Source organism: Phyllostomus discolor, chromosome 3 (assembly GCF_004126475.2).
Source record: "Phyllostomus discolor isolate MPI-MPIP mPhyDis1 chromosome 3, mPhyDis1.pri.v3, whole genome shotgun sequence".
Classification (NCBI taxonomy): domain Eukaryota; kingdom Metazoa; phylum Chordata; class Mammalia; order Chiroptera; family Phyllostomidae; genus Phyllostomus; species Phyllostomus discolor.
The window spans coordinates 214555074-214579004 of record NC_040905.2 but is presented as its reverse complement, the minus strand read 5'-3'; the positions used below and the strand labels follow the sequence as shown (position 1 = coordinate 214579004).

General features: G+C 62.4%; 2 protein-coding genes across 2 annotated transcripts; both read left to right on the top strand.

Annotated features, from left to right (window-relative positions):
* The first annotated feature begins 1983 nt into the window (after positions 1-1983).
* On the top strand, positions 1984-11007 carry ZMYND19 (zinc finger MYND-type containing 19). Its single transcript, XM_028517608.2, has 6 exons — positions 1984-2226; positions 3440-3499; positions 4221-4327; positions 4900-5040; positions 10180-10360; positions 10513-11007. The coding sequence occupies exons 1-6, from the start codon at positions 2176-2178 to the stop codon at positions 10654-10656; spliced, it is 684 nt and encodes a 227-aa protein (XP_028373409.1). The 5' UTR covers positions 1984-2175; the 3' UTR covers positions 10657-11007.
* Positions 11008-14282: 3275 nt separating this feature from the next.
* On the top strand, positions 14283-22973 carry DPH7 (diphthamide biosynthesis 7). Its single transcript, XM_036022518.1, has 9 exons — positions 14283-14633; positions 15213-15346; positions 15706-15793; positions 16976-17070; positions 17447-17619; positions 18144-18213; positions 18329-18394; positions 18589-18761; positions 22282-22973. Exons 2-9 carry the CDS (start codon positions 15339-15341, stop codon positions 22833-22835), a joined length of 1227 nt encoding a protein of 408 aa, XP_035878411.1. The 5' UTR covers positions 14283-14633; positions 15213-15338; the 3' UTR covers positions 22836-22973.
* The last annotated feature ends 958 nt before the right edge of the window (positions 22974-23931 follow it).

Below are 23931 nucleotides of genomic sequence, written 5' to 3'. Positions count from 1 at the left end.
AAAGATTTTATTTATTTTTAGAGAGGGAAGGGAGGGAGAGAGAGAGAAACATCAATGTGCGGTTGCTGGGGGTCATGGCCTGCAACCTAGGCATGTACCCTGACTGGGAATTGAACTTTGGTTCGCAGCTCGCGCTCAATCCACTGAGCTACGCCAGCCAGGGCCGACTTGTACTTCTTAATACCTTCCTTTTTCTCACCCACCAGCCCAACCCCTTCCACCTGGCAACTATCAATTTATTCTCTGTATCAATGAGTCTGGGTCTGTTTTGCTCATTTATTTATGTTTAGATTCCACATGTCAGTGAATTCATGTGGCATTTCTGTCTTTGATTTATTTCACTTGGCACAATACTCTCTAGGTTCCTCCATACTGTCACAAATGGTAAGACTGTATTCTTTTTATGGCTGAGTAATATTCCATTGTATATATGCAGCACTTCTTGCTCCACCATCTGGATGGGCAGTTAGGTTGCTTCCATATCTTGGCTATTGTAAATAACGCTGCAATGAACATAAGGGTGCACATATCTTTTCAAATTAGTGTTTTGGGTTTCTTCAGATGGATGCCCAGAAGCAGAACTGTGGGGTCATATGGCAGGACTATTTTTAATCTTTTCTGAGGAATCTCCATGCTGTTTCACAGTGGCTGCACCAGTTTGTAATCCCAGCAACAACGCACAAGGGTTCCCTTTTCTCGACACTGGCCAACGCGTGTTTGATTTATTGTTGATAACCATTCTGACAGGTGTGAGGTGGTGTCTCACTGTGTCCTCACTCCTGAGTGTAAACGTCAAAGTCCTTACGAGAGGCTATTGCTCTTCATCCACTCCAGTCTGGTCACAAGGGCCACCCGTTTTCAAACGTGCCAGAAATGTTCCCAGTTTGGGGCCTTTGCACTGGCCTCTCCCCTGGGGGGATCCCCTATGTGGACGTGACTCACGCCCTCTCCTTCCACTGTTTGTTGAAACTGATTGGCAGCGGGGCCTGCAATGCTCCCCACCTTCACTAGGACCCCCGACCCCCGCTGCTGATCTCCGTGTTCCCCCCATGGCATTCGTCGCCTTCCAACATATGTGACTCATTCATTCTGGGCTTTTCGGCCTCCCTTCCTGGGGTATAAGCAGAGACTTTAAACTTATGTAGCTTCAGTGGGTCCTGGGGGGTGAACGCCAGGCGGTTGCCAGGAGGCATGGGTGGTAGGCAGCCCCCGAAAGACGGCAGTCCCGGAGTCCCTACACCAGGCTCTCCACCCCCGGGGCGTCGCCCCACCTCGGTTACAGAGCCTACCGCCCAGGGAATGTGGGCGTAGCCCAGGTTCGGGCGGCGACCAAGGTCCAGACCAGGCCCCTGTGAGCAGGAGACGCCGTGACCCGAGAGGGAGGAGGGGCGCTGAGCTCGGGGCTCTTCCCGCGTCCTGCAGGCGCAGACCACTAGCCCGGCTCCTCGGCAGCCGGGGGGCTCTGGGGTCCCGTCCTCACCCAGTGCCCATGCCCGTGCCCGTTGCCCTGCGGACGCAGGACCGTTTACGGCGTGGGGGGCCGCCGCGAGTCCTGCAGAGACCCGAACCCGCGGGGTCCTCCGGGCAGCTCAGGGGCGCGGAGCCAGGAGCAGACCGAGGGGTCGGGACGGCGCGGGGTCTGGACGCAGGGTCGGGCGCGAGGTCGCGGCTCAAGCGCGGGGTCGGGGGCCGAGAGCGGCGAGCGCGTGGACGCTTGCACAAAGCTTCCCGCGAAACTGACGTACACCGGGCGGCCGCGAGGTACCGCCCCCCGGCCGCGCCCCTCCCCCGCGCTCGCCTCGCTCCTCCGCGCGCCTGCGTACTCTCCTTCTCGTCATTGGCCTCCGCCGGGCGGCGCGCGCCGGCCGGTGCAGTGCGCGCCTCGCTATTGGCCGGATGGTGGCGGGCGGGGGTGTGTCCGCGCCGGGCCCCGCCCCCGGCTCGGCTTGCGGTGGTGCGCGCGGCGACAGCGGCGGCGCGTGGCAGGTCCGGCGGGCGCGAGTCGGTGGCGGTGGCGGCGGCAGCGGCCTGAGCCCGGCCCAGCCTCGTCCCGCCCGGCTGCCCCGACCCGAACCCTGCCCGCCCGCTCGCCCGGCTCGCCCGGCGCGCCGCGGCCCCGCCCCGGTCCGGCGCCTCCCGAGGGAGCGGCGCCGCCGGCCGAGCGCAGGCCTGGCCATGACCGACTTCAAATTGGGCATCGTGCGGCTCGGCCGGGTGGCTGGGAAGGTGAGCGGCGCGGGGCCGGGGGCTGGGCCGGTGGGCGCTGGGCCGGGAGCGCGAGACTGGGCCGGGGGCGCGGGGCCTGGCTAGGGGCGCGAGGCCCGGCGGTTGTGCGGGTGGCGGGCCGGCTGCATGTCCCCGCGGGGCAGCCCTTCGCGGGCCGCGGCCTTAGGGCCCCGACGGTGCGCCACGGCCCGCGAGGAGGGGACTAGAGGCTGCGCTTGCGGCGCGGGGAGCGCGGCGCCCTTCCGATGCGGCGCGCTCGGTCCTTGTCGAGACCGGTGTGTGCGCGCCGCTCCGTGCCTGCGGGTCCTGGTGGAGCTTCGCACAGGTCTCACGCTGCCAGCGGTGGCCAAGTCTGGCTGAGCCTTAGTGGGCCTCGCCAGAGCAGGGCCTACCTCTGCTTCTCTCCCTTACCTGGCCCCGCCCTCCGCGTGTTCGAGGCTGGGGCTTCCTAGCACCTGTGGGCATTGAGGCTTGGCTGTTTCCAGGAGCCGGCCGGCCGTGCAGCTGCACCAGCCACGGACCTTACCCTGGATGGGAACCCTGTTCCCATCACCAGCAGCGGAAGCTTCGGGTGGGAGAGAGGAGCAGAGGCAGTCAGATAAAGGTAAAACGGATTCAGATCCTAGAAAAAAAGCTTTCCAAGCAAGAGTGAGATTGAGATTGGTCCGTTTGGGGACTGTTTCCTGCCCATCATGCAAGAGGGACGTGGCTTTCTGACTAGGGGTGGGTTTCCATTAGCTCGGAGACTTCCTTCTAATTTAGGAATTGGTTACATTGTCATTTTTTAAAGCTTTGATTTGGAACAAAAAGCTACAGAGAACAATTCAGCTGTGTACCAGTACCCTTCCTAACAAGTAAACATTAATTGATACCTTCTGGATATTCTGCCTCAAATCGGCCCCCTCCGTCCACTCCAGCAAAGCCACCGTGGTGGCCTAGGTTTAGCGGCACATTGCAGGCACAGAGTAGAGGTTGGCCAGTTCGGTAGCAGTTCTATGGTTAGTCCTGTGCGGATGGGAAGTGCAGCCCGGTACCTGCTCCTCTGGCCCAGTGGGCCCAGTGAGCAGCTGTGGGTCCCGCTCCCCGCCTGTTGTGGCGAACTGCCCACGCCCCTGCCCCGCCGACCTCTCCTAGTCTGAAGGGGCCATTGCTGCCTGTCAGCAGCACCTTGCCCAGATCCCAATGTAACTTCTGAAATGTGGTTAATTTGTAGACCAAGTACACCCTGATAGATGAGCAGGACATCCCGCTGGTGGAGGGCTACTCCTTTGAGGTAAGGACCGCCTCCCTTTGTGCCTGGGGGTGGGTCATGAGGGCCTGGGAAGCCTTTTTCAGGACATGGGGTCTCGGGGCTGCCTCCATGACCTTGGTCCTCCCCGAGGCCACCCTGCTTGCCACTCATCCCTGAAAACAGACTGGTTGTGCCATATTTGTGACCGAATCTGACGGGGGACAAGGCCTGGCTCCTGAGGAGATGGTCTGGTGCCCCCCTACCTGTCCTCTGGCCTCAGCCCTGCCCCTCCCGGGGCCCAGTGCTCTCCTTCCACTCACCTTCCCGAGCCCTGCCGTCCGCTGTCTCCACCTGACCAGCTTCTGCTCTGGCCCCAGGCCGCCCCCGCCAGCACCTCCCTTCCGGAGACCTCCGAGAGCCTGGACCCAGCTCTCTTGTCTGGGCCTCCTTGCTCTCCAGCAGTCCCTCGTGCAGGGTTGTCTTTCTCGCTGGGCTGTGGGCTCTTTTAAGGGCAGGAGAGTGCATTTCCCTGTGTCCAGGGTGTGGCGCACAGCCGTCCGTGAGTGTCCCTTGCTCAGACGCAGGAGAGCGTTTGTCGGGGCGTGACTGGGTCCTTGAGCCCTGCCGGCTCCCAGGGTCCCAGGAGCAGGCCTGCCACCTGTCCCTCTGGCTCACTCACGTCCCCCGGCTTTTCTAGGGGGTAACTGAACTGCTGCCAAGAGCCGGAGGCTCCCTAACAGACCCATATCTTGTTTTTCCTCAGGCCCGGATGGAGGTAGACGCAGACGGAAATGGTGCTAAGATATTTGCATATGCCTTTGACAAAAATCGAGGAAGGGGGTCAGGAAGGCTTCTCCACGAGCTGCTCTGGTGGGTATTTTTGAGTTGCTTGCCACGTTCCCCCACCCCGTGGCCTGCGGGGTCTAGACGCCCACAGGGTATGTGGTGCCGGGGCAGCCTCCTGCCCTCGCGCTTTCATACCACTGCCGCTGACTCAGCAGTGGCTGCGCGTTGTGGCTCCAGCGGGGCAGCCTATGTCTCCAGACCAAGAGCCCTGTCCATCCCTCTGCCCGCTGGGGGACACACCACCTCCCTGGGGAGGGCATCTGGCCCCTGCTGGGCTCTTGCTGAGCCTGCTAGTGGCGTGTGGGGAAGGGGCTGTGGTCCTCGGCCTGCATCGGGGGGCCGCTCAGATGGGACGTTTTCTAGGCCGAGTGTCAGATGGCCTGGGGTTCCAGCCTTGGCTCCCTACAGCCTAGTCTTTAATCCAGGGACTGGACTGTCGGCACGGTCCCGTTTGGGCCACGGACTGACACCTCAGGTTTGGGGCAGCCTCGCTCCTGGCGCCACTGCACCAGTGTGATGAGGGCCCAGCTCAGATCACGTGGCTGGGATGTTGGGAGGGTCTGGGAGGCGGATCGAGAGAGTTGTCTGTGTCCCAGGGAGCGGCACAGGGGAGGCATCGCTCCCGGGTTCCAGGTCGTGCATCTCAACGCTGTGACCGTGGACAATCGCCTAGACAACCTGCAGCTGGTGCCGTGGGGCTGGCGGCCCAAAGCCGAAGAGACGTCCAGCAAACAGAGGTGGGTCTCCTCCGAGCCCTTGTTCCCGGGGGGCCACACCTCTGCTCTGTCCCGGTGCTCCTGGGGGCTGGGGCCCTCGGCTGCCTTCCCGAGAAGCGGAGGGCCCTCCTTTTGTTCCCAGAGGCAGGTGGCATTCCAATGACCTTCTTTCTGGGCTGGTCTCATGGTGACCGGTCCTGCTGGAGAGGGGTGTCCACAAGGGCTGGACGCCTGCTGCGGGTGGGACTCCTCTGGGGCCCTGAGGCAGGGAGGGGTCTCCCTCTGAAACAGCACCCGTGCTCAGGACGGCTCAGGCAGCCTGTGTGGTGGGTGGGACACAGCCCCGCCAGGAGCTCCGTGGGGCCTTGGGGTGAGCTGGGGGACCCACCGCCGGATGGGGCTAGGGGCCAGCGTATCCCTGGACGCACCTGCATTCCGGGTGCAGGGGCTCCGCAGGGCTTCTGTGTGTGCTGTGAGGCCTCTGGGCAGTGGTGGTGGCTCCCAGCAGGCAGGCGTCAATGAGCTTCGGCAGGTCAGTGTTTGGGGGGATCTTGGCAAGTGACACTGGGTGAACTGTTGCAGCTGTCTCCTGCGGAGTCTTGCGGGGTCTTGCGGGAGCCCTGCGCAGCAGAGGCAGACACAGTGGGATGGCCAGGCCCACGTCCTGGTGGGAAGGGGCTGTCTCCAGGTTCTGTGGAGGCCACACCCAGCCAGTGCCACCTGACTCTGCAGGGCCCTACACACCCTCACTTCCTGCCAGGCTTCTCGGGCGAGTGGGGCAGGGCCAGGGCCCACGGCCCCTGGGTTCTCTCCTCTGATGTGTGTGGCCCTAACGTTCCCTGTCCTTGGGAGGAAACGACCCTTTTACAACAGTCACCCTGTCGGGTTTAGGTTGGAAGTGACAGGAACTGGCCCCAAATTGAAACAAAGATAAGGTGCTTATTGGCTCCCCAAGCTGAGGTGTGGACAGTCTTAGGGTTCTGGGACTCCAGTTCTTCCTGTGGCACGGCCACCAGAGCTGCAGGCTTGCTTTCCACGGGGGCATGTCCCCAAGGCAGCGAGGACATCTGGGGTCACCAGTTGGCTCACATCAGCTCACTCTGCTGCCCGCTCGCTGGGCAGGGAAGGCTGCTCCACAAACAACACGAAGACCGGTGGTGGCAGAAGAGGAGGGCAGCTCAGCAGGCGGGCCCACGTGCACGGCCCCGAGTGGTCAGGGTGTGCGCCTCCACCCTGCCCCTTCCCCCAGCCGGGGACCTGGCCTGCAGCCCGGCGTGTGCCCTGACTGGGAGTCAAACCAGCGCCCTTCAGTCTGCAGGCCGGCACTGAGCACACTGAGCTGCACCGGCCCGGGCAAACAGTTCATCTTGTGTGTGTGTGTGTGTGTGTGTTTCCATTACCGTTTATACCCCAACAGCCTCTTCCACCTTTACCCACCCCTCCCTCGGTCTTTCTTCCCTTTAAGATTTTATTTATTTTCAGAGAGGGGGGGAAGGAGAGAGAGAGAGAGGAAGAGAAACATCCCTGTGTGGTTGCCTCTCACATTCCCTCTACTGGGGACCCGGCCTACAACCCAGGCATGTGCCCTGACAGGGAATCAAACTGGCCACCCTTTGGTTCCCAGGCTGGAGTTCAAACCACCAGCCAGGGCCTTTTTTTTAAAAAAGATTTTATTCATTTACTTATTTTTGAATAGTTTTTAAAGGTTTTATATATTCATTTTTAGAGAGGGGAAGGGAGGGAGAAAGAGAGAAACATCAATGTGTGGTTGCCTTTCACGTGCCTCCTACTGGGGGCCTGGTCTGCAACCCAGGCCTGTACCTCCACTAGGAATTGAACCAGTGACCCTTTGGTTTGCAGGCTGGCACTCAATCCATTGAGCTACACCAGCCAGGGCTACTTTTATTTATTTATTTATTATGTTTTATTGACTATGGTATTACAGTTGTACTGATTTTCCTCCTTTCCCCCCTCCACCCAGCACCCCCACTCCCTCAGGCCATTGCCCCACCCTTGTTCGTGTCCGTGGGTCACACGTGCACGTTCTGTGGCTGCTCCAGTTCCTGTGGAGCTGGACTTTGTGTCCCCAGGGCTGTTCTGTGACACCTGCTCGTGCTTCTCAGTCCCCTCACTTCTCTCCCCACCCCCACCCCCTCCCCTCTGGTATCCCTCTAAACGCTCTCCGATGGGGTCATGATTCTGCCTCTGTTCTTGTTTGCTCAGTATGGTTTTAGATTCAGTTGTTAATATATATGTATTTTTGCCATTTTTGTTCATAGTTTTGACCTTTTAATGAAATAAGTTCCTCTAACATTCCACGTAATAATGATTTGGTGGTGATGAATTCCTTTAGATTTTTCTTGTCTGGGAAGCTCTTTGTCTGCCCTTTGATTCCAAATGACAGCTGTGCTGGGGAGAGCAATCTCGCTGTAGGTCCCTGCTCTTCCTGACTTTGAACACTTGTTACCAGTCCCTTCCAGCCTGCAAGTTTCTTCTGAGAAGTCAGCTGACAGTCTTACGGGAACGCCCCTGTGGGCAACTGACTGCTTTCTCTTGCTGCTCTTAGGGTTCTCTCTTTTCTTTACCCTCCGGCACTTTAACTCTGACGTGTCTTGGAGGGGCCTCTTCACATCCATCTTGTCTGGGACTCTCTGTGCTTCCTGGACTTGCACATCTGTTTCCTTCACCAAATGAGGGAAGTTTTCTTTCATTATTTTTTCAGATAGATTTCCAGTTTCTTGCTCTTTCTCTTCTCCTTCTGGTGCCCTATGTAGCGAGTTTTGGAACACTTAAAGTTGTCCCACAGACTGTTTATACTACTGTCATTTTTTTTGGATTCTTTTTTCTTGTTCTGATGGGTTGTTTTTTGTTCCTTTTGTTCCAAATCATTGATTTGATTCTTGGCTTCATCCACTCTGCTGCTGTTTCCCTGTAAATTGTTCTGTATTTCAGTTAGTGTGTCCTTCATTTCTGACCGGGTCTTTTTCATGCTGCTGAGGTCCTCACTGAGTTCCTGGAGCATCCTGATCACCAGTGTTTTGAGCTCTGCATCTGATAGGTTGCTTATCTCCAATTTGTTAAGTTCTTTTTCTGGAGATTTGATCTGTTCTTTCATCTGGGCCGTGTTTCTTTGTCTCCTTGTTTTGGCAGTCTCCCCGTGTTTGTCTCTGTGTATTAGGTAGAGCTGCTGTGACTCCGTGTCTTGGTAGTGTGGCCTGATGCAGTGGGTGTCCTGTGGGGTCCAGGCTACTACCTCCCCCATCACCCAAGCTGGGTACCTGAGGTATATCCTTCATGTGGGCTGAGTACACCCTCCTCCTGCAGTTGAGCCTTGGTTGCTGTTGGCAGGTCAGTGGGAGGGATTGACCCAGGCCAGTCAGCTGCAAGGACTGGCTGTGACCACTGACCACCAGCCTCTGCCCTCCGGGGAAGATCAGGGGCAGGGTGGTGGTGCTCTGATGTGGTCTGTAGCTGTCCACTGGGTGCGCTGGCCCTGGGGTGTCCCGGGTGGCACAGGCCAAGGTCAGCCCCCTCCTATGTTCCGCCCAAGGCAGCAATCTAAGATGGCTGCTCCTTGACCTGGGCTTGGAGATTCCCAGGCGAAGCCAAGCTGTGAATCTAGGCTGGTTGTTGGTAGTGCTGGCCTGGGGCTCAGTGAGGGCAGCGGGTGCTTGTTTGAGAGGATTTGGGAATTTGGGAAGCTTGAGGCTAGACCAGGCGTTCACAGGGAGAAGCTGCCCTTCACAGCTCTAAGTTGGGTGGGAACGGAGCCTCAGGGGATCTCCTGAGCGGGGCGGGGCGGACAGCGTGAGCCAGGTTGATGGAGTCTCAGATACGGTGCCTGCCCTTTCCGTGGCTCTGTTCACCTTTCTGCCTGGGAGAAAGCTGTCCCGCAGCTCCCGCCTTGACGCCAGACACTTCAGTTTCCCCGCATGCCACTGGTGCCCCTCAAACTGCCGCCCTGGTGCTGGAGCTCAGAGGGAGAGAGTCTGAGTAGGTGGGTCCGTGTGTGGGTTCTTGAAGAGGAACTGCTTGGGGCTCCAGAAGTTTCTTCCACCGACTCAACCCCTGCTGGTTTTTGCAGCCAGAAGTTGTGGGGACTTACCTCCCTGGCCCTGTGGTTTGCACGCACTTCCCCGAGTTCCGTGCGTTGCCTTTTCCTCGGGGGACGGCGCCTTCATGCACAGGGGCTCCGAGACTGTGCGGCCTGACGTGTCTGTGTTGTCTCTTGTCTCCTGGGCCTTGGGTGTCGCGTCGGAGCGGTCATGGCCCGGCCCGTTCGGTGCGGCTTTGGTTCTGTGTTTTCTTCTACATCTTCTGTTTGAGGGTTGTTGTTTAATTGTTTTAGAGACAAACATCGATTTGTAGTTTCACTTAATGATGCAGCATTGGTTGACTCTCGTATGTTCCCTGACTGGGGATTGAACCTGTAACCTTGGAGTATCAGGGTGATGCTCCAGCCTACTGACCTGCCCAGCCGGGGCTGTTCGAGGTCCTGCGTTCAGGTCCTTGTTGCATCTTGAGTTCGTTTTTGTACACGGTGTGTGTGCGGGTGACCCTTCCCTCTTCTGCCCGAGTCCCTGCTGGCCTGGCCCCTGGGCGGGGTTTCCCTGCCGTCTCCGCTCAGAGCACACGTGGTGCCTCCCTTGAAGCCCAGCTCCTGGGGGGCCGCTCCCTGTCCCCCCACACCCAGCCGCTCCAGCATGAGGGGCCACCTGCTGGAGGCCTCGCTCAGCTCTGGTGACAGGTGGAGCTCCTCAGTTGCCACCTTGCTGTCCACTCTCACGGGACAGGTGTGTAGGAGGATGTGGCACCATTCAGAGCATTGAAGGGGAGAAGGACTGACCTGGGGCCGAAGCAGGGAGAGGGGCTGCCGGGCCTTGCCCAGGTGGGCTGGGTGTTGGGACTGAGACCGCACGGTCGCCGGGCCTGCCGTGTGCCCGTCAGTCCCAGGTGAGGGGGGCACAGCCCTGCTCTGCGCCCCGTGGTGGGAAGACCGAGTGCGCTGAGCACTTGGTGCCGCGTGGAGAAGAGACACGCAGTGTGGTGGCCGGTGGCCTCAGCAATAATCAGGGCGGAGCCTGCTGAGCCGGAGAAAGCGGCCGTCCGCTCTGCAGCCCCGGTCGCCTGTGCCTGCAGCCGGTCCCCTTCCCCCCTCAGGGAGCAGAGCCTGTACTGGCTGGCGATCCAGCAGCTGCCCACCGACCCCATCGAGGAGCAGTTCCCGGTCCTGAACGTGACGCGGTTCTACAACGCGAACGGGGACGTGGTGGAGGAGGAGGAGAGCTCCTGCACCTACTACGAGTGCCACTACCCGCCCTGCACGATGATCGAGAAGCAGGTAGGGCTGGGGCGAGCACCCCCGGGTGCCACCCTCCCGGCGTCCCCTCAGGCCCCTCGGAGCCTCTGTGGCCAGCGGGGGGCAGACGGCGGGGCCTCCCCCCCCATCCGGAGCCACTGTGTGACCGAAGCCCCTGCTCCGTGTGCTCGCAGCTCCGGGAGTTCAACATCTGCGGGCGCTGCCAGGTGGCCCGGTACTGCGGCTCCCAGTGCCAGCAGAAGGACTGGCCAGCACACAAGAAGCACTGTCGGGAGAAGAGGCGCCCCTTCCAGCAGGAGCTCGAGCCGGAGCGATGACTGGGTGTGGGCGGCCGCACGGCCCTGCATGGCGTCCGTCTCCGCGGGCACCTCGGACATGGTGGTGGCTGAGCCTGGCGGTGCTGAAGAAGCCGGCGCCGGCACTGTGCCCACCGCGGCGCGGCGGAGGCCCCTCGTCACGGCGCCGGCACCACGGCACCCCGTGCTGCGGCACAGCACTGCCCTGGGGGCATTCTCCGGGGTAGAGACGGACGAGCCGGGGAGGCTCCCGCCAGGATGCTTCTCATTATTTATATGTTAATATGTTTGTAAACTCATGTACAGTTTTTTGGGGGGAGGGGCTGGAGGGTTAGAGAGTACGAATAGAACCATTTGTTGTAAACTTCAGACGGCAGACGGTCCGCCGCGTGTCTCACTGTCAGGGAGCAGGCGCCGCTCCCTGAGGGCGCGCCGCTGGCTCGTGCCACCCACGGGGCAGTCCAGGCGGGCACCCGGCGTCCCCAGCTCTGTGCTCTTCCTTCTCGCTGAGCACGTCTCCGTGGGTCCTGGGGGGTGTGGGGGGGCCTGCCCTGCTCCTGGACTCCTCCAGGGAATGGCTGGCAGCAGGAGGGAGGCCAGGCCCATTCTTGTCCTGTGGCCGAGCAGGCCATCCCCTCCGGAGCAGCATGGGGGGACTGCAGCCTGCTTCTGGAAGGTCGTTGCCTGCATTCCATTGTGTGGCTGGGAGCCCTGTGGGGGCCTGAGGCCCTGCCTGTGCACTGAAGCGGCCAGGGTGCCTGAGCTCCGCCCCCTCCCAACCCCCACGGGGCTGGGTCTTCCTCTCCCTTCCTGGAGCCAGATGTCCAAGCGCTGGGCAGCCTCTGGCCTGGCAGGACACCTTGCACAGCCACCTTGGGGCAGTGAGCCGGGCTGTGTGGCTGGTATCTGGTCAGTCTCCAGGTCCCTCCAGTTCACTGGGGGCCATGCTTCTTGGCCATCTCAGCTCGGACGGGCCCGGCCGTCCCTGGCCCTGTAGGTACTGCTGTCCTTCCCCTGCTGCAGCTCCTCTGCCCCCTCCACAATGCCTGTGCGTGTTCACTGCCCTCCTGCTGGGACCGCCCTGTGGCAGCCTGTGGTCTGTGAGCTGAGCTTCCAGGGGCTGCTTCTGCGTGCCTGGTGTCCTGGGCAGTGCAGTCCTGGGTGATGGCAACATGCAGGGGGCAGGGGGCTCAGTCCTAACCCCAGAGGAGGAGGGTCTTTCTGAAGGGGTGAGGGCTTCACGTGCTCCCCACCCACTTGACTGGGAAGCCCCCCTCCGCTACTGCAGGCCAGGTGCGGTGCATTTTCTAGGCCAGAGACGTGCTGCCTACAGGGGAGTTGTTCCAAGTCCCTCCGGACCCTGCACTGGGCAGCGTGGGGGCAGAGCAGGTGGGGGCAGGGGGCTGTGTGATCCTGAGAGAGGGTCTTCCCTCCGGACTGCTGGCTCCGGCTCTGGCCAGGAGCAGGTGGGCATGTTGGGGTTTGGGTGGTCTTTCCAGGCATGGACCCCAGGTGCTCAGCCTGCTTCCAAAGGCTCCTGGGACAAGCAGGCACTGGACTGCAGGTTGTGGGTTTAGTCTGCCCTTTGGGGAGCGGCCAGGTGGGTGCTCCAGCCTGTGTGCACCCCTCGACCCACACAAGTTCTGCAGTCAGCTCCTCACCAGGAAGTCAGATGTAAGGGGAAGTGCCCAGGGTCTCGGCTGACCACAGAATGCCACTCTGGGTCTGACACTTGGTTGCCTTCTATGGTGGCTCATGGCGCTCCTGGCACAGCTGTGACCTGGGGTCACTGTGTGCTGCGGCCACTGGGAGCTGGAGCCACAGTAGGTGGCTGTCCCATATCTGACTGCTGTGCCCACATACCCAGTCTGCTGGCGAAGGGCCCTGGGCTGGAGCTGGGGGTGTGGCCCCAGGTTAGAGTGGGCCCCAGTGGCAGTCCCTTCCCTGCGCCAAGTCAACTCCACAGCCTCTGGAGCAGATGCTGTCGTGCAGGTGGGTGCGTTTCCTTCCCAGGTGCAGCGCATTTTCTAGGTCAGAGACAAGGGCTACATGGGGTGGGGGATGGTGCGGGGGTGGAGGTTTTGTTCCAAGTCCCTCCAGCTCCTACCCTGAGCTGCGATGGGTGCAGAGCTGGGGCGGGGGGGCATGTGTGTGGTCCCTAGAGGAGGTCTTCCCTACAGACAACCGGTGCCCAGCACCTGGTTCCTCGTCTGGTGGTTCCAACCTCTCGTCCTCCATATCCACACACTGAGAGCACCGCTGAGTTCGGCATTCAGAAGATTACACTACACGTGGGGCTTGTTTCCAGCGGGTCAGAGCACAGCATGTGGGGCTGCTGACTTGACCCTCTTGTGCCACAAGAGATTATGTGGTTCGGCCGTTGCAGAGTGACCTGCCCTTTCTGCTTCAGCTGCCGCTGTAGCTGCTGACTCATGTCTGCATTTGCAGCCTAGCCTTGCCTCTGGGCTGCAGGCTGGATCCCCAGGACTCCATGTGGGTTTCCGTCTACCAGGTTCCCACGTCTAGCTGCTGTAACTAGTGTCCTGGGAAGGGTAACTTAAAACAACGCACTGGGTCGAAGGCGAGGGCTCAGACCCAAGTGTGGGGCAGCGTGGGGCTCCCTCTGGCGGCCCTAAGGAAAGGTGTGTGCAGGCCCCTCCAACCTCTGGCAGGGCCTTGTCGATTCCTAGCGTGGGTCTTCACGAGGTCTTTCTTCCCTGGGTGGGTGGTGCCCCTGACAGACCGAACTCCCCCTCACCAACACAGCACCTAACCCAGTCCCTGGGTTAGGGCGCACCCTAGTGGCCATCTTCACTGCCTCCGGAGGTCACGTTCTTCGGTGCTGTCCAACTACAACCTCGTTTTGGGGACAGTACAGCCCGGCACTGTCCAAACGTGCGGTCGCTAAGCCTGCTGGGTAGAACACTAATTTTCTTCAATGGTACCATCGCCTTCTCCCGCATCAGCTCGTGGCTGTGCCCGGATGGCCCGTACAGCCTACCAGGCGTGTCAAACTCAATTCCACCGAGGGCCACATCAACCTCGAGGTTACCCTCAAAGGGCCGGATGTAGTTTTAGGACTCTGTAAATGTAACTGCTCCGTAACAGGTGAGAGCTCGGCGCTGCCACCAGGTAGAAACAGGTGCCCACGGGACTCGGCCCACAGGTCTTGAGTTTGCCACCTGTGGCCGAAACCGAACTGGCCAAGGGACCCCTGCCCTCCGAGAATGCTGGCGTTTCACCCTGCGCTCGTGCATCGCCTGCCCCGGGCGCTGCCACTCACGTGGGGTCCTCCAGCTGGTCCTCCTGCACGCACTCTGCTGTGCCGGCCGGCAGCGCTGGGGGGGCGGGGCGGGGGAGAGGGGGCGGGGAGGGGAACACCAGGGAAGGAGGAGCAGTCGAGGTCCAGCCCCTTTGACTTCGGGCTCTGCACCGTGGATGTCCAGGCCCTGTGCACGCCTCCACTTCCATGTATGCTTCTTTCCCCGTTCTGGGCCCAGCTGTCCTGCCCGCGGTCCTGTCCACAGTCTCGCCGCGGGGCCCGGAGCGCACCCTGCTGGCCCGTGGGGGCCCGCCGAGGTCTGCCGGCCGGTAGGGGGCGCAGGAGCCCGGTCTTCCGCGTGGTAGCAACGGCGGCCGGAAGTCCCGCCCCGATGCCCGGAAAGAGTCTGGAGGGAGCAACCGCGGAAGGACGGCAAATGCCTGCTGCAGCTCTGGTGTGCTCGCGGCACTCTGGTGCCCGGCTCTGACCCCGACCCCGCTCTCACCTGGCCTTGGCCGCGACCCAGGCTTGCACGCTGGCTTCGTCCCCCGTCCCCCTCAGCTCGGCCTCCAGCAGCCCGGCGTCCTCCGGCTGCTGTGGGACTGGCCGTCCCCTGCAGCTGCTGCAGGCAGTGGACACGGAGTACACCGCGGACTCGGTGGAGTGGTGCCCGCTGGAGGGCTGCCGGCGCGTGCTGGCCTGCGGCACCTACCAGCTGCGGGCGCCGGAGGGCGAGGTGCGCGCTGGCCCTGGCTTGGCAGCCTGGTCGTGCGTGTCCGCGCGCGCGCCCGGAGGCGTCCCCCCGGGGAGGGGCCGAGGCCGGGAGAGCTCCTGGAGGGGCAGGTTACACAGCTCCAGAGAGGCAGAGCCTACCCGACGTGGAGATCTCTCTGGCTAGGGAGCTGGAAGGAAAGTCTAGAGGGAGTCATGGGGTGGAGATGCGGCCTTGGCCTTGTGGCCAGGATGTAGGTTGGATGCGTGCACTGTGGCTCCAACTTACGCGCAAAATCTCAACTAAAGAGGGGTCCAGACCAGGACCCTTGACAGTGAGAACGGGCCCTGGGGCCCAGGGTGCAGCCAGGACTGTCTCTGTGGGGCCCTGAGCACAGCTGGCCCGTGCACCGGTTCCGAAGGCTGTGCTGGGCCCGCACATCCACACGCTCACCGGTGCCCTGCAGGAGAGGAGACATTTGTCCAGCTGGGAAGGCCGGGGGTTGCACCCGGGCGGGACCCAGTCTCCGCAGACCTTCCCTCGCTCCCTGTGCCAGCGTCAGCGTCTGGCAGGGTGATTGGGACACGGCTGCGTCTTTCGTAGGGTGAGCGGGACGCCACTGCGCCGCAGACCCGACTCGGCCGTCTGTACCTGTACAGTTGCAATGACAACCTCTCTGCGTGCTCCCTGGCCGAGATCCAGAGGAGAGACTCTTCTGCCATCCTGGACATGAAATGGTACGGACTCGGTAACCACCCCCCTGTCTGGAGTCTGTCTCGTGGTCAGGGCGCCTGACGTCTGGCAGCATTCGACAAGATGGGGCAACATCTGAGCTGTGGGTTCACTCCTTCTCCATCCTGCCCCCGTGGGCGGCTGCAGGATGAAGCAGATTTGGGGTTCATTTCCTTTGTCAGTTTCCAAGCCTCATAGTTAATATTCTGAGAAGCAATGCCAGTGTTTTGATTCATACGCTGGGGGATCTCGCTGGAACAGAACCGCAGGCTCCAGAACAGTGTAGGGGCTGAGGTTTAAGTGGTAAGTTCCTGTGCCCTGGGCACGCCCCCTGTTCTGAGTGGCCTGTGGATTCTCTCCTCAGGTGCCACGTTCCGGTGGCCGGCCAGGCCCTCTTGGGTGTGGTGGACGCTGGCGGGCACACAGAGCTGTTCCGACTGGTGGGATCCGAGGTCAGTGACTGGGGATGGGCTTTGTAGGGGGTGGAAGGAACCGGAACGGAGCGGGTTTGGGAGGGAGACTGACACCAACGCTTTTGCAGGACGTTTCCCGTGCAGCGGTGAACTTGATCACCAAACGTTCTAAGGTAGCACGCAGTGTATTTTAAACCACTGCAGAACCACTGGGTTCTGCACCTGACACTGAGAGGAGGGCACTTATGTGTCACCAGGCTGACAGGCTGTTGGTTTACCTGTCAACAGGTCTGGAAGTTCTTCCCTAAGGAGAGCCTGGACCAGCGTTCCGGGGTGGACGCTGCTGGGGCCGAGAACATCGGTGGCTTTTCCCCCAAGGGCAGGGTCCTTCCCGTGACAGTCAGCAGAGCACGTGGTCAGCTCGTGAACTTCTCAGACGTGTGCCAGCTGTCTGCAAGGACAGCCCTGACCGTTGGGAGTCCTGCAATGTGGGGAGGTGGACAGCCCGCAGGACCATGCCTGCCCCTGGGGCACACGTCCTGCTGTGAGTGGCCTGGGGCGCTGGCTTTGTGGCCGCTGAGGGTGTGTGCGGAAAGGGCCTCGCTCCAGGCTGACTGGCAGCAGCAGCCCTGTCCTGGGAGTGAGGGAGGACGGCCCGGGGCAGACCGCCCGGGGAGCAGGCTGGGGGCCGCACAGTCCGCCCGAGAGCGCCTTGGTGGAGCCGCCAGCCGGGAGGCTGCGGGTGCAGTGGGGCACGTGCCGGGCTGCTGAGGCGATAAGACTCACGTGGGCTTTAGAAGACAGGAACAGCACTTCAATGGCTGGTCGTGACTTCTGAAAGGGAAACCCAAGGAAAGGGTCCGTCGCCTATGCCCCTGGAGACACGACGTGCCAGCCTTCCTGGAGGCCTGGGGAGCGAGAGGGTGTGCACCAGGGCACTTCCCAAACAGGCCACCGTGTGAGAGTGCCCAGTGGGTGTAGGTGGCGTGGGGTCTGAGGAGGAGAGGTGTCTGTCTCCCCGAATCACAGGTGCGGGAAGTCCTACAGGCGTGTGGAGGGCAGGGCCCGTTCTGCAGCATCCAAGGGCTCTCTCAGTTGCTGGCGGCCCGAGGCCCGCCTGGCAGTGGGCGAGGGAACGCCGGCCGGCTGGGGCCGGCTGGAGCCGGAGGAGCGGTCTTCCCAGGGCCCTGGGCTGCTCCCGACAGCGTCCCTTCTCTCCAGGGGAGCGCGCACACCCTGCAGCTGGCGGCCAGCTTTGCCCTGGACGAGCAGTGTCTGGCCTTGTCACTGGACTGGTCCACTGGGAAAACCGGAAGGTGAGGGTCCCCATCTTTGCTCCGAGGACCCATCCCCTGTTCTCGCAGGAGAGAACTCGGGCCCCCTGTACGAGCCTCGACTGCTCGCGCGCCTGGGCTGTCGGGCCAGCGCCAGCCTGAGGAGCAGAGGCTGCAGCCTCTGGGGAACAAGGAGTGGTGTTTCCACCAGGAGCGGCGGGCACGGACCTGCTGCGGCAGGCTGGGTGGCGGCGCTGGCCTCTGCCGGGTGCCCCAGCCGGCCCCGTAAGAAGCGTGGTCTCTCCCGGGACCTGGCTTGGGGGCATCGAGTGTCAGCGCCAGGGGCCGGAAGAGGGCCGTGAGTTTGGGTCTCTGAGTGACCTTCAGCGGGGTTTCTCCATTGGCCCTCTGTGTCTAGGGCCAGCGGCCAGCCCCTGAAAATCATTAGCAGCGACTCCAAGGGACAGCTGCACCTCCTGAAGGTGGACGAGGCGGGGCCGGGCCCACGGGCTGTGGCCACGTGGCAGGCCCACGGCTTCGAGGCCTGGGTCGCCGCCTTCAACTACTGGCAGACGGATATCGTGTACTCAGGTCGGTGCTCCTCCGCTGGCCTCGGTCACCTGTCCTCACCCCTCTCCCTCTCCCTCTCCCTCTCCCTCTCCGAGGACGTGCTGGGGGCGGGGGGGGGGGGGGGGGCTAGCCCAGGAGGCGCTGTTCGGCGCCCAGGCCGGGGTCCCTCCGGCCCTCGTGCTGGCTCAGAGCGGCAGAGGCTGCAGCAGCGGGACATCGGGGAGGAGCTGGCACGGCCAGAATGACCGGAGGGACTCGAGTGGGAGCAGGTGCCATCAGAGGTCACAGGGCGCCAGGCCACAGGAAGGACCCGGGCTCTGGCTGTGCGTGAGGCATTGCGTGGGGCGTCCTCCCAGGGAGGGGCTTCTCTGCCCTTCCCCCCCCCCAGGGCGCCCTCTTCAGGCCCACAGACGCGGCTGCAGCGCAGGGCTGCCTGTCCTGGGGGGCTGTCCCTGGGGCTCTGCTGCCTGGTGGCGCCCTGAGCCACCCAGGAGAAGCCACCCCCGGCACTGCCATGGCCCATGGGTGTTTCTGTTTCCACGCAGGTGGGGACGACGGCCTTCTGAAAGGCTGGGACACCAGGACGCCCAGCACGCCTGTGTTCACCAGCAGGAGGTAAACCCTGCGGGTCCGGCGCCGGGCTGGCGCGGGCAGCGCCGTCCCGTGACCGTGGACTCTGGCAACGGCGGCCCTGCCCTGGCCGGCTGAGGTGTCGCCCTTCTGCTCGCAGACACTCGATGGGCGTGTGCAGCGTGCAGAGCAGCCCCCACTGGGACGGCATCCTGGCCACGGGCAGGTGAGGCCCTTTGCCGGCTCCCCGGGGCCTTTCTCGGGGGGGGCGTGGCGATGTCAGGTGGGCAGCTCCCACGCGGGGTGGGGGTGGAGGTGGGGGCCGGGGGCTTGGCCCTGGGGCGGTGAGTGGGGTGGGTCCCCAGGAGGTGCGCCCCGAGGAGGGGCTCTGCCACCCACTGCTGGGGTGTCTGGTCCCAGCTACGACGAGCACGTCCTGCTGTGGGACTCCCGGAACATGGGGCGGCCCTTCGCAGACGTGCCCGTGCAGGGCGGCGTGTGGAGGCTCAAGTGGCACCCGTGGCGTGGCCACCTGCTGCTGGCAGCCTGCATGCACGGCGGCTTCCGGGTCCTCGACTGCAGGCAGGCCCTCGGTGAGTGGGGCCGTGGCGGCGGTGGGCGGGGGTGGGGGGCTCCCCGTTCCCCGGCCCCTCGCTCCCCCACGTCTGCCCCCACACTGCCAGCGTCGCCTGCGCTCGGTGACGCTCTCGGCTCGTGCGAGAGGCCGTCCGTGTCACGTGGTGTCGGAGCCACTCGGGCCGTCTGCCCACGCGTCCTCTTCCACCTTCTCCTTCCGGCCTGTGTCTGCAGAGCGTCTTCTGCGGCAGGTGACGCGCTGCCGGCCTCCGTGGGGCGTGTCGGGAGCCACCTGGCACTGCTGGTGCCGTCACTGCCGATGTTCATTTGGTCACTGGGGCCGGAGGGCAGCCCCAGCCCCTGCACTGGAGAGAGGCTGTCTCCCTGGTGACCCAGTCGCCGTGGCCAGTGCGCGTCGCCCTGCGCTCCTCCGCAGACCCAGTTGTAGAGAGAGGGGCAGGGTGGGGAGGGAGAGGGAAACATCGATCGGGTGCCTTAGCTCGTGCCCTGACTGGGGATCCGACCTCCAACCCGGGCACGTGCCCCGAAGGCGAACAGACCCGGCGACCTTTCGGTTTGCGGGCCGACGCTCCAGCCAGCTGTACTGCACCCGCCAGGGCCCCCACTCACCGCCTGCAGATGACGTGTGTCACTGGGTTTTGGTCGTGATTGTGCGTCTTTCTGCAAAAATGAGTGTGTCTGTATGTATATTCACACACCTCCTCTCGCACAAAACGCACCCCTTACACACTGCGGTGCTTCACTTGTTGCACTTTAAAACACAGCAGGGGCCACGGTGGGTTTCCAGAGACCTTCCTGGTCCTGCGGGAGGTGCAGGCACTGCTCCGTGGTGGTGCCGCCCCGCCTTCGTCTGGGAGCGTCTGGGGTTGTTTCCGGCGTTTCACGGTTACAGATGACGCTTCAGGTGCGTTCTGCTTTGTGAAGGCGTGTCTCCAGGGGCCCTGCCCGGCCGTGGGACCGCGGGGTCGCGGATCCGCCAGCCCGGTGAGCTCGCCCGCTTGCCACAGCCTGGGGGACGGAGCCGGGCCGGGGGGCGGAGCTTCGCGTCCGGCGCGTGAGCGGTGGCCGCCCAGCACGCATGCGTGAAGTCGAAGGTGGTTTCGTCTGTCGGACGGAGGGCTCGTCTCACAGTTTTGTTTCTGCGGATTAATCTGTCTTCTGTCCGTTTTTCTGTCCGGTTTCTGGTCTGTTTTGGTTTTGTAGCTTCAGTGCCTGCGTGCCTGTGGCGGCAGAGACACCCTTTGTCTCTGGCCCGAGCTGCAAATGCTGGCGCTGCCTTGGTTTTGCTTGTGTGTTCTTCCCTCATGCGGGAGGGGGGTTTTTCTTAGTGTAAATTTTAATTTTTTACTCTAATTTTTATTGGTTGATTTTAGAGACAGAGAGGAAGGTAGAGGTGGGGGGAGAGAAACATCCGTTTGTCGTTCCACTTGCTCAAGCATCTTGGACCGATTCCTGCGTGCGCCCTGACCGGGGATCGAACCCACAGCCTTGGTGCATCAGGATGATGCTCTCACCCACTGGACTGCCCAGCCCGGCCCAGTTTTTTGTGTGCTTTTTTGAAATGTAATTAAACGTGTAGGTAGTTTTTCGTTGACTCCGGATGCTGAGCCTTAGTTACAAAGCCTTTCCCTCCCACACTCAGGCTACAGAGGAACCCCCAGTGTCTCCTTCTAGCACTTCCTGTGGCTTCCGTTGCACGCCGAGGGAACCCGGGTCTGCACCCTTGGGTATGGTGCCCCTGCCGTCCCAGCACCGTCCCGGGGGGCTCCAGGAGCACCGAGGGGCCGCCTGTCTCCTGGTGGCTCTGCGTGCCCTGTGCTCGGTGCCCTGTCGCCCTCTGCTGCCCAGGCATGGTGCTGTGCTTGTCGTCCTGGGGCCCTGCCTCTGGCTCCTCTTCTCAGCGTTTTCCTGGCTGCCTTGTGTCCTGAGCTGGAGGGTCCGTGTACCTCGTCTCATAGAAAAGCTCACTGGGTTTTTTTATAGGGGTTGCGTGAAACATAAGCGAACTTCACAACAGATTTGTCACTGGGGTCATCCTACTCAAGAAAAAGGACACGCTTCTACTTGTTCAAGTCTGTTTCTCTCTTTCTTTGTTTTAAAGGTTTTACTTATTTGTTTGTTTTTAGAGAGAGGGAGAGGGAGAAAGAGAAGGAGAGAAACATCAGTGTGTGGTTGCCTCTTGTGTGCCCCCACCGGGGACCTGGCCTGCAGCCCAGGCCTGTACCCTGACTGGGAATCGAACCAGCGACCCTCTGGTTAGCAGGCCGGTGCTCAGTCCCCTGAGCCTGCCGCCCGGCCCGTGTGGTAAGCTGTGAAGCTCCTGGGCGTCTCCGTGTCTGTGGCCGTGTCGTCACGTTGGGTTTGTCACGTTCAGGTTGCGGTGCTGCTGGCTGGGCACCCTCTGCTCCTGGGGGTGGAGGTGCTGGCAGCTGGACCCACCTGTTCCTGGGGGCCCCAAGCCCGAGGAGCGGCGGCCTGTGCAGCAGGAGGCCTGTTGTGCTCCCGGGGCTGCTAGTGGTTGTCAGCTGAAAGGCTGTCGGGGCGCTCAGTGTCCCAGAGACCTGTCCCAGGTCCCTCCCGGGCGTCAATGTGGAGGAACCGGGACGGGTCCCTGGGGAGCACCCCTGCTGTCTGGGGAGCTCAGGGCCTCGCCCCCGCCCTCCCCAGGAGCTGCTGTCCGCACGCGGCCAAGGTCTCCTGTGTCTGTGCTGTGTTCTCGGCGAGCTTCCTCCCCCCAGCGTCCACCGGGTCTGCCAGCAGTGGCCTTCGCCCTTGCTCGGTCTGATGGCGATTCAGGGCCCTGGGCACAGGCCCCACACTGGGAGGCAGCGGCAGCCGCCCTTCCCGAGTGTGGGGTGTCCAGGCTCCAGGCCTCCCGCTGGGGACCCTGCCCGAAGCCTGCACCCAGGTCACCGGGCAGGCTCAGCCCTGCCCTGGACCCAAGGCCACCTGGCGTTTGGAGACACCTCATCATTTCCTTTTCCGTAAGGGCGGCTTTCGGAGGCCTGCTGCAGTGCCTCCTGGAGCTCTTTCAGTCGCGCCCTCCAGCCTCTCAGTTGCCGTGGCAACTCACTGTCCGAAAGCTCCCGCGGAGTCCTCTGCGACTCCTCCCCGAGCGGAAGGCCAACCCCGTAGCCCAGGGAGCGGCACTGGCGGGACTCTGAGCTTTCAGACGGGCTGAGGGCACTGCTGCCGCGCTCCCGGTCTGCGGTTCCTTGGACGAGTCAGGCCCTCGTGCTTCACAGGCGCCTGTCTCTCCACCCGGGCATCCCCTTTGTCCTCTGCCCCCCAGTCTCCACCGGGCCCTCCCCCGGGAAGGCAGCGTTTCCATGGGGCCCGCAGCCAGGCTGAGCGTGCTCAGTGGCAGGGCGCCTCCTGACAGCTGCGTGTCTGCCACTCCTGCTGGACAGTGCTGCTCCCGGCAGAGTCTCCCTCTGAGGGTGGGCCAGGCCGTCGGTTGGCGGGGACGAGCCAGCTCTGAGTAACTCGGCATTTCCCATGTTCTGTCCCTCACAGAGGAGAAGCAGGACGCGTGCACGGTGCCTCTGTCCCACGCGCTGCCCAGCTCGCTGGTGTACGGAGCCGACTGGTCCTGGCTCGCCCCCTGCTGTGTGCCCCACGCCCAGCAGCCGGCGGAAGACGAGGCAGGGGGTCAGTTGCCAGGGCCTCCAGCCCTCGGTTGTTCAGCAGCAGGTGACAGAGGGGGTGGCCCCATGCTCCAGAGTGGAAGTCAGGGAAGGACTTCTCTCCAGCCGCCCACGGAGGGCCAGCCACGCACCCCAGGGCCCAGGCTCTGTGACTCCGACCAGTGTGTGGGCGCAGCGGACCTTGACGTCGGCCTGTTCGCCACTTGTTCCTTTTACGACCACGTCCTTCACCTCTGGCGGTGGGAGCCGGGGGCAGGGGTGGGGGCCCAGTCTGAAGCCGTCAAGAGCGTGTCTGTGCATGAACTGCCCTGCCCCCCCCCCCCCCGGAGGCGTGTGCTGCAGGCTGTGCCGCTCGGTGCGGGGCTCACGCCTCCGGGGACCCAGTGTCCTCAGGGAACAAAGCCGTTGGCGTCCCTGACATGACCTTTACCTGCTGGGCCCTGCAAAGTGGGGACCCGGGCGGGGGCCTGTCCTGGTTCCCAAGCTTATCGGTTTTATGTGGTTTGGACTTTCACTTCTTTAAGCAATATTTATATTAAATGAAGTTTTGCAGCCTTTTTTAAAAGAGAGTTTGCTTATTTATTCTTAGGGGGGAAGGGAGGGAGAAAGAGGGAGAGAAACACCCACTGGTTGCCTGTCACGTGCCCCCAACCAGGACTGAACCCAGATTGACCAGTGACCTCACACTTTGCGGATGGGGCCCAACCCGCGGAGCCACAGCAGCCAGGGCATGTGAAACAGCCGAGGTTGTTTTTGAAGCTATAGTGTCACCAGAGCGGTGTCACACGAACTTTCAGAGAACACCCACCAAGGCACCCGAGCACGTCCACCAGCCTGCTCTGCAGGGAGCAGGAGGCTGTGTCCTTCTCGCTGGACATGAGGGGTCCCCAGAGTGGCTTCCAGACGCTGCACACGAGAACCGGACACAGGGCTGGGCTTGTGACGCCGGCTCTCACCCAGCCCTTGGCCACCTGTCACAGGCCACTGGAAGCTGTCAGAGCCCCGGCGTCGCTGCTGCTGAATTTCCGACTGCGATCACCGCTGCACGGGAAAGAGCCCAACGCAGCTTGGGAGGTGCCCGCAGGTCAGGCATGCAGTAAGAGGTTACCCTGTGCCGCGTGATCAGCCCCCAGCTGATGGCCCTCTCCTTTCCATACAGAAACAGTGACCCACCTTGCCCCACTGTCAGAGTTCGTTAGGTTACGAAATACAGAGAGAGCACAGGAGACGGGAGCAGCTGTCACTGAGACAGGTGGACCCCAGGAGACGCTGTCGAGCCCTAGTTGGGGCTCATCCTGTGGTGCAGCCTCCACCTGTTTGCCCCAAGGGGAGCCGTTCCTTTCACCTGACCTCCCCCACCCGACCCCCGCGAACACACCCACCATCAGTAGTACCTGGAGAAGGACCTGGTCCGTGCACCCAGCCCCGCCAGGCCGAGCGCTTCATCTCACGAAGGCCACATGCCAAACCTCACTCTGCGGAGCCAGGACCTTTATTAGAAACCAGGGGAGGGGGAGGA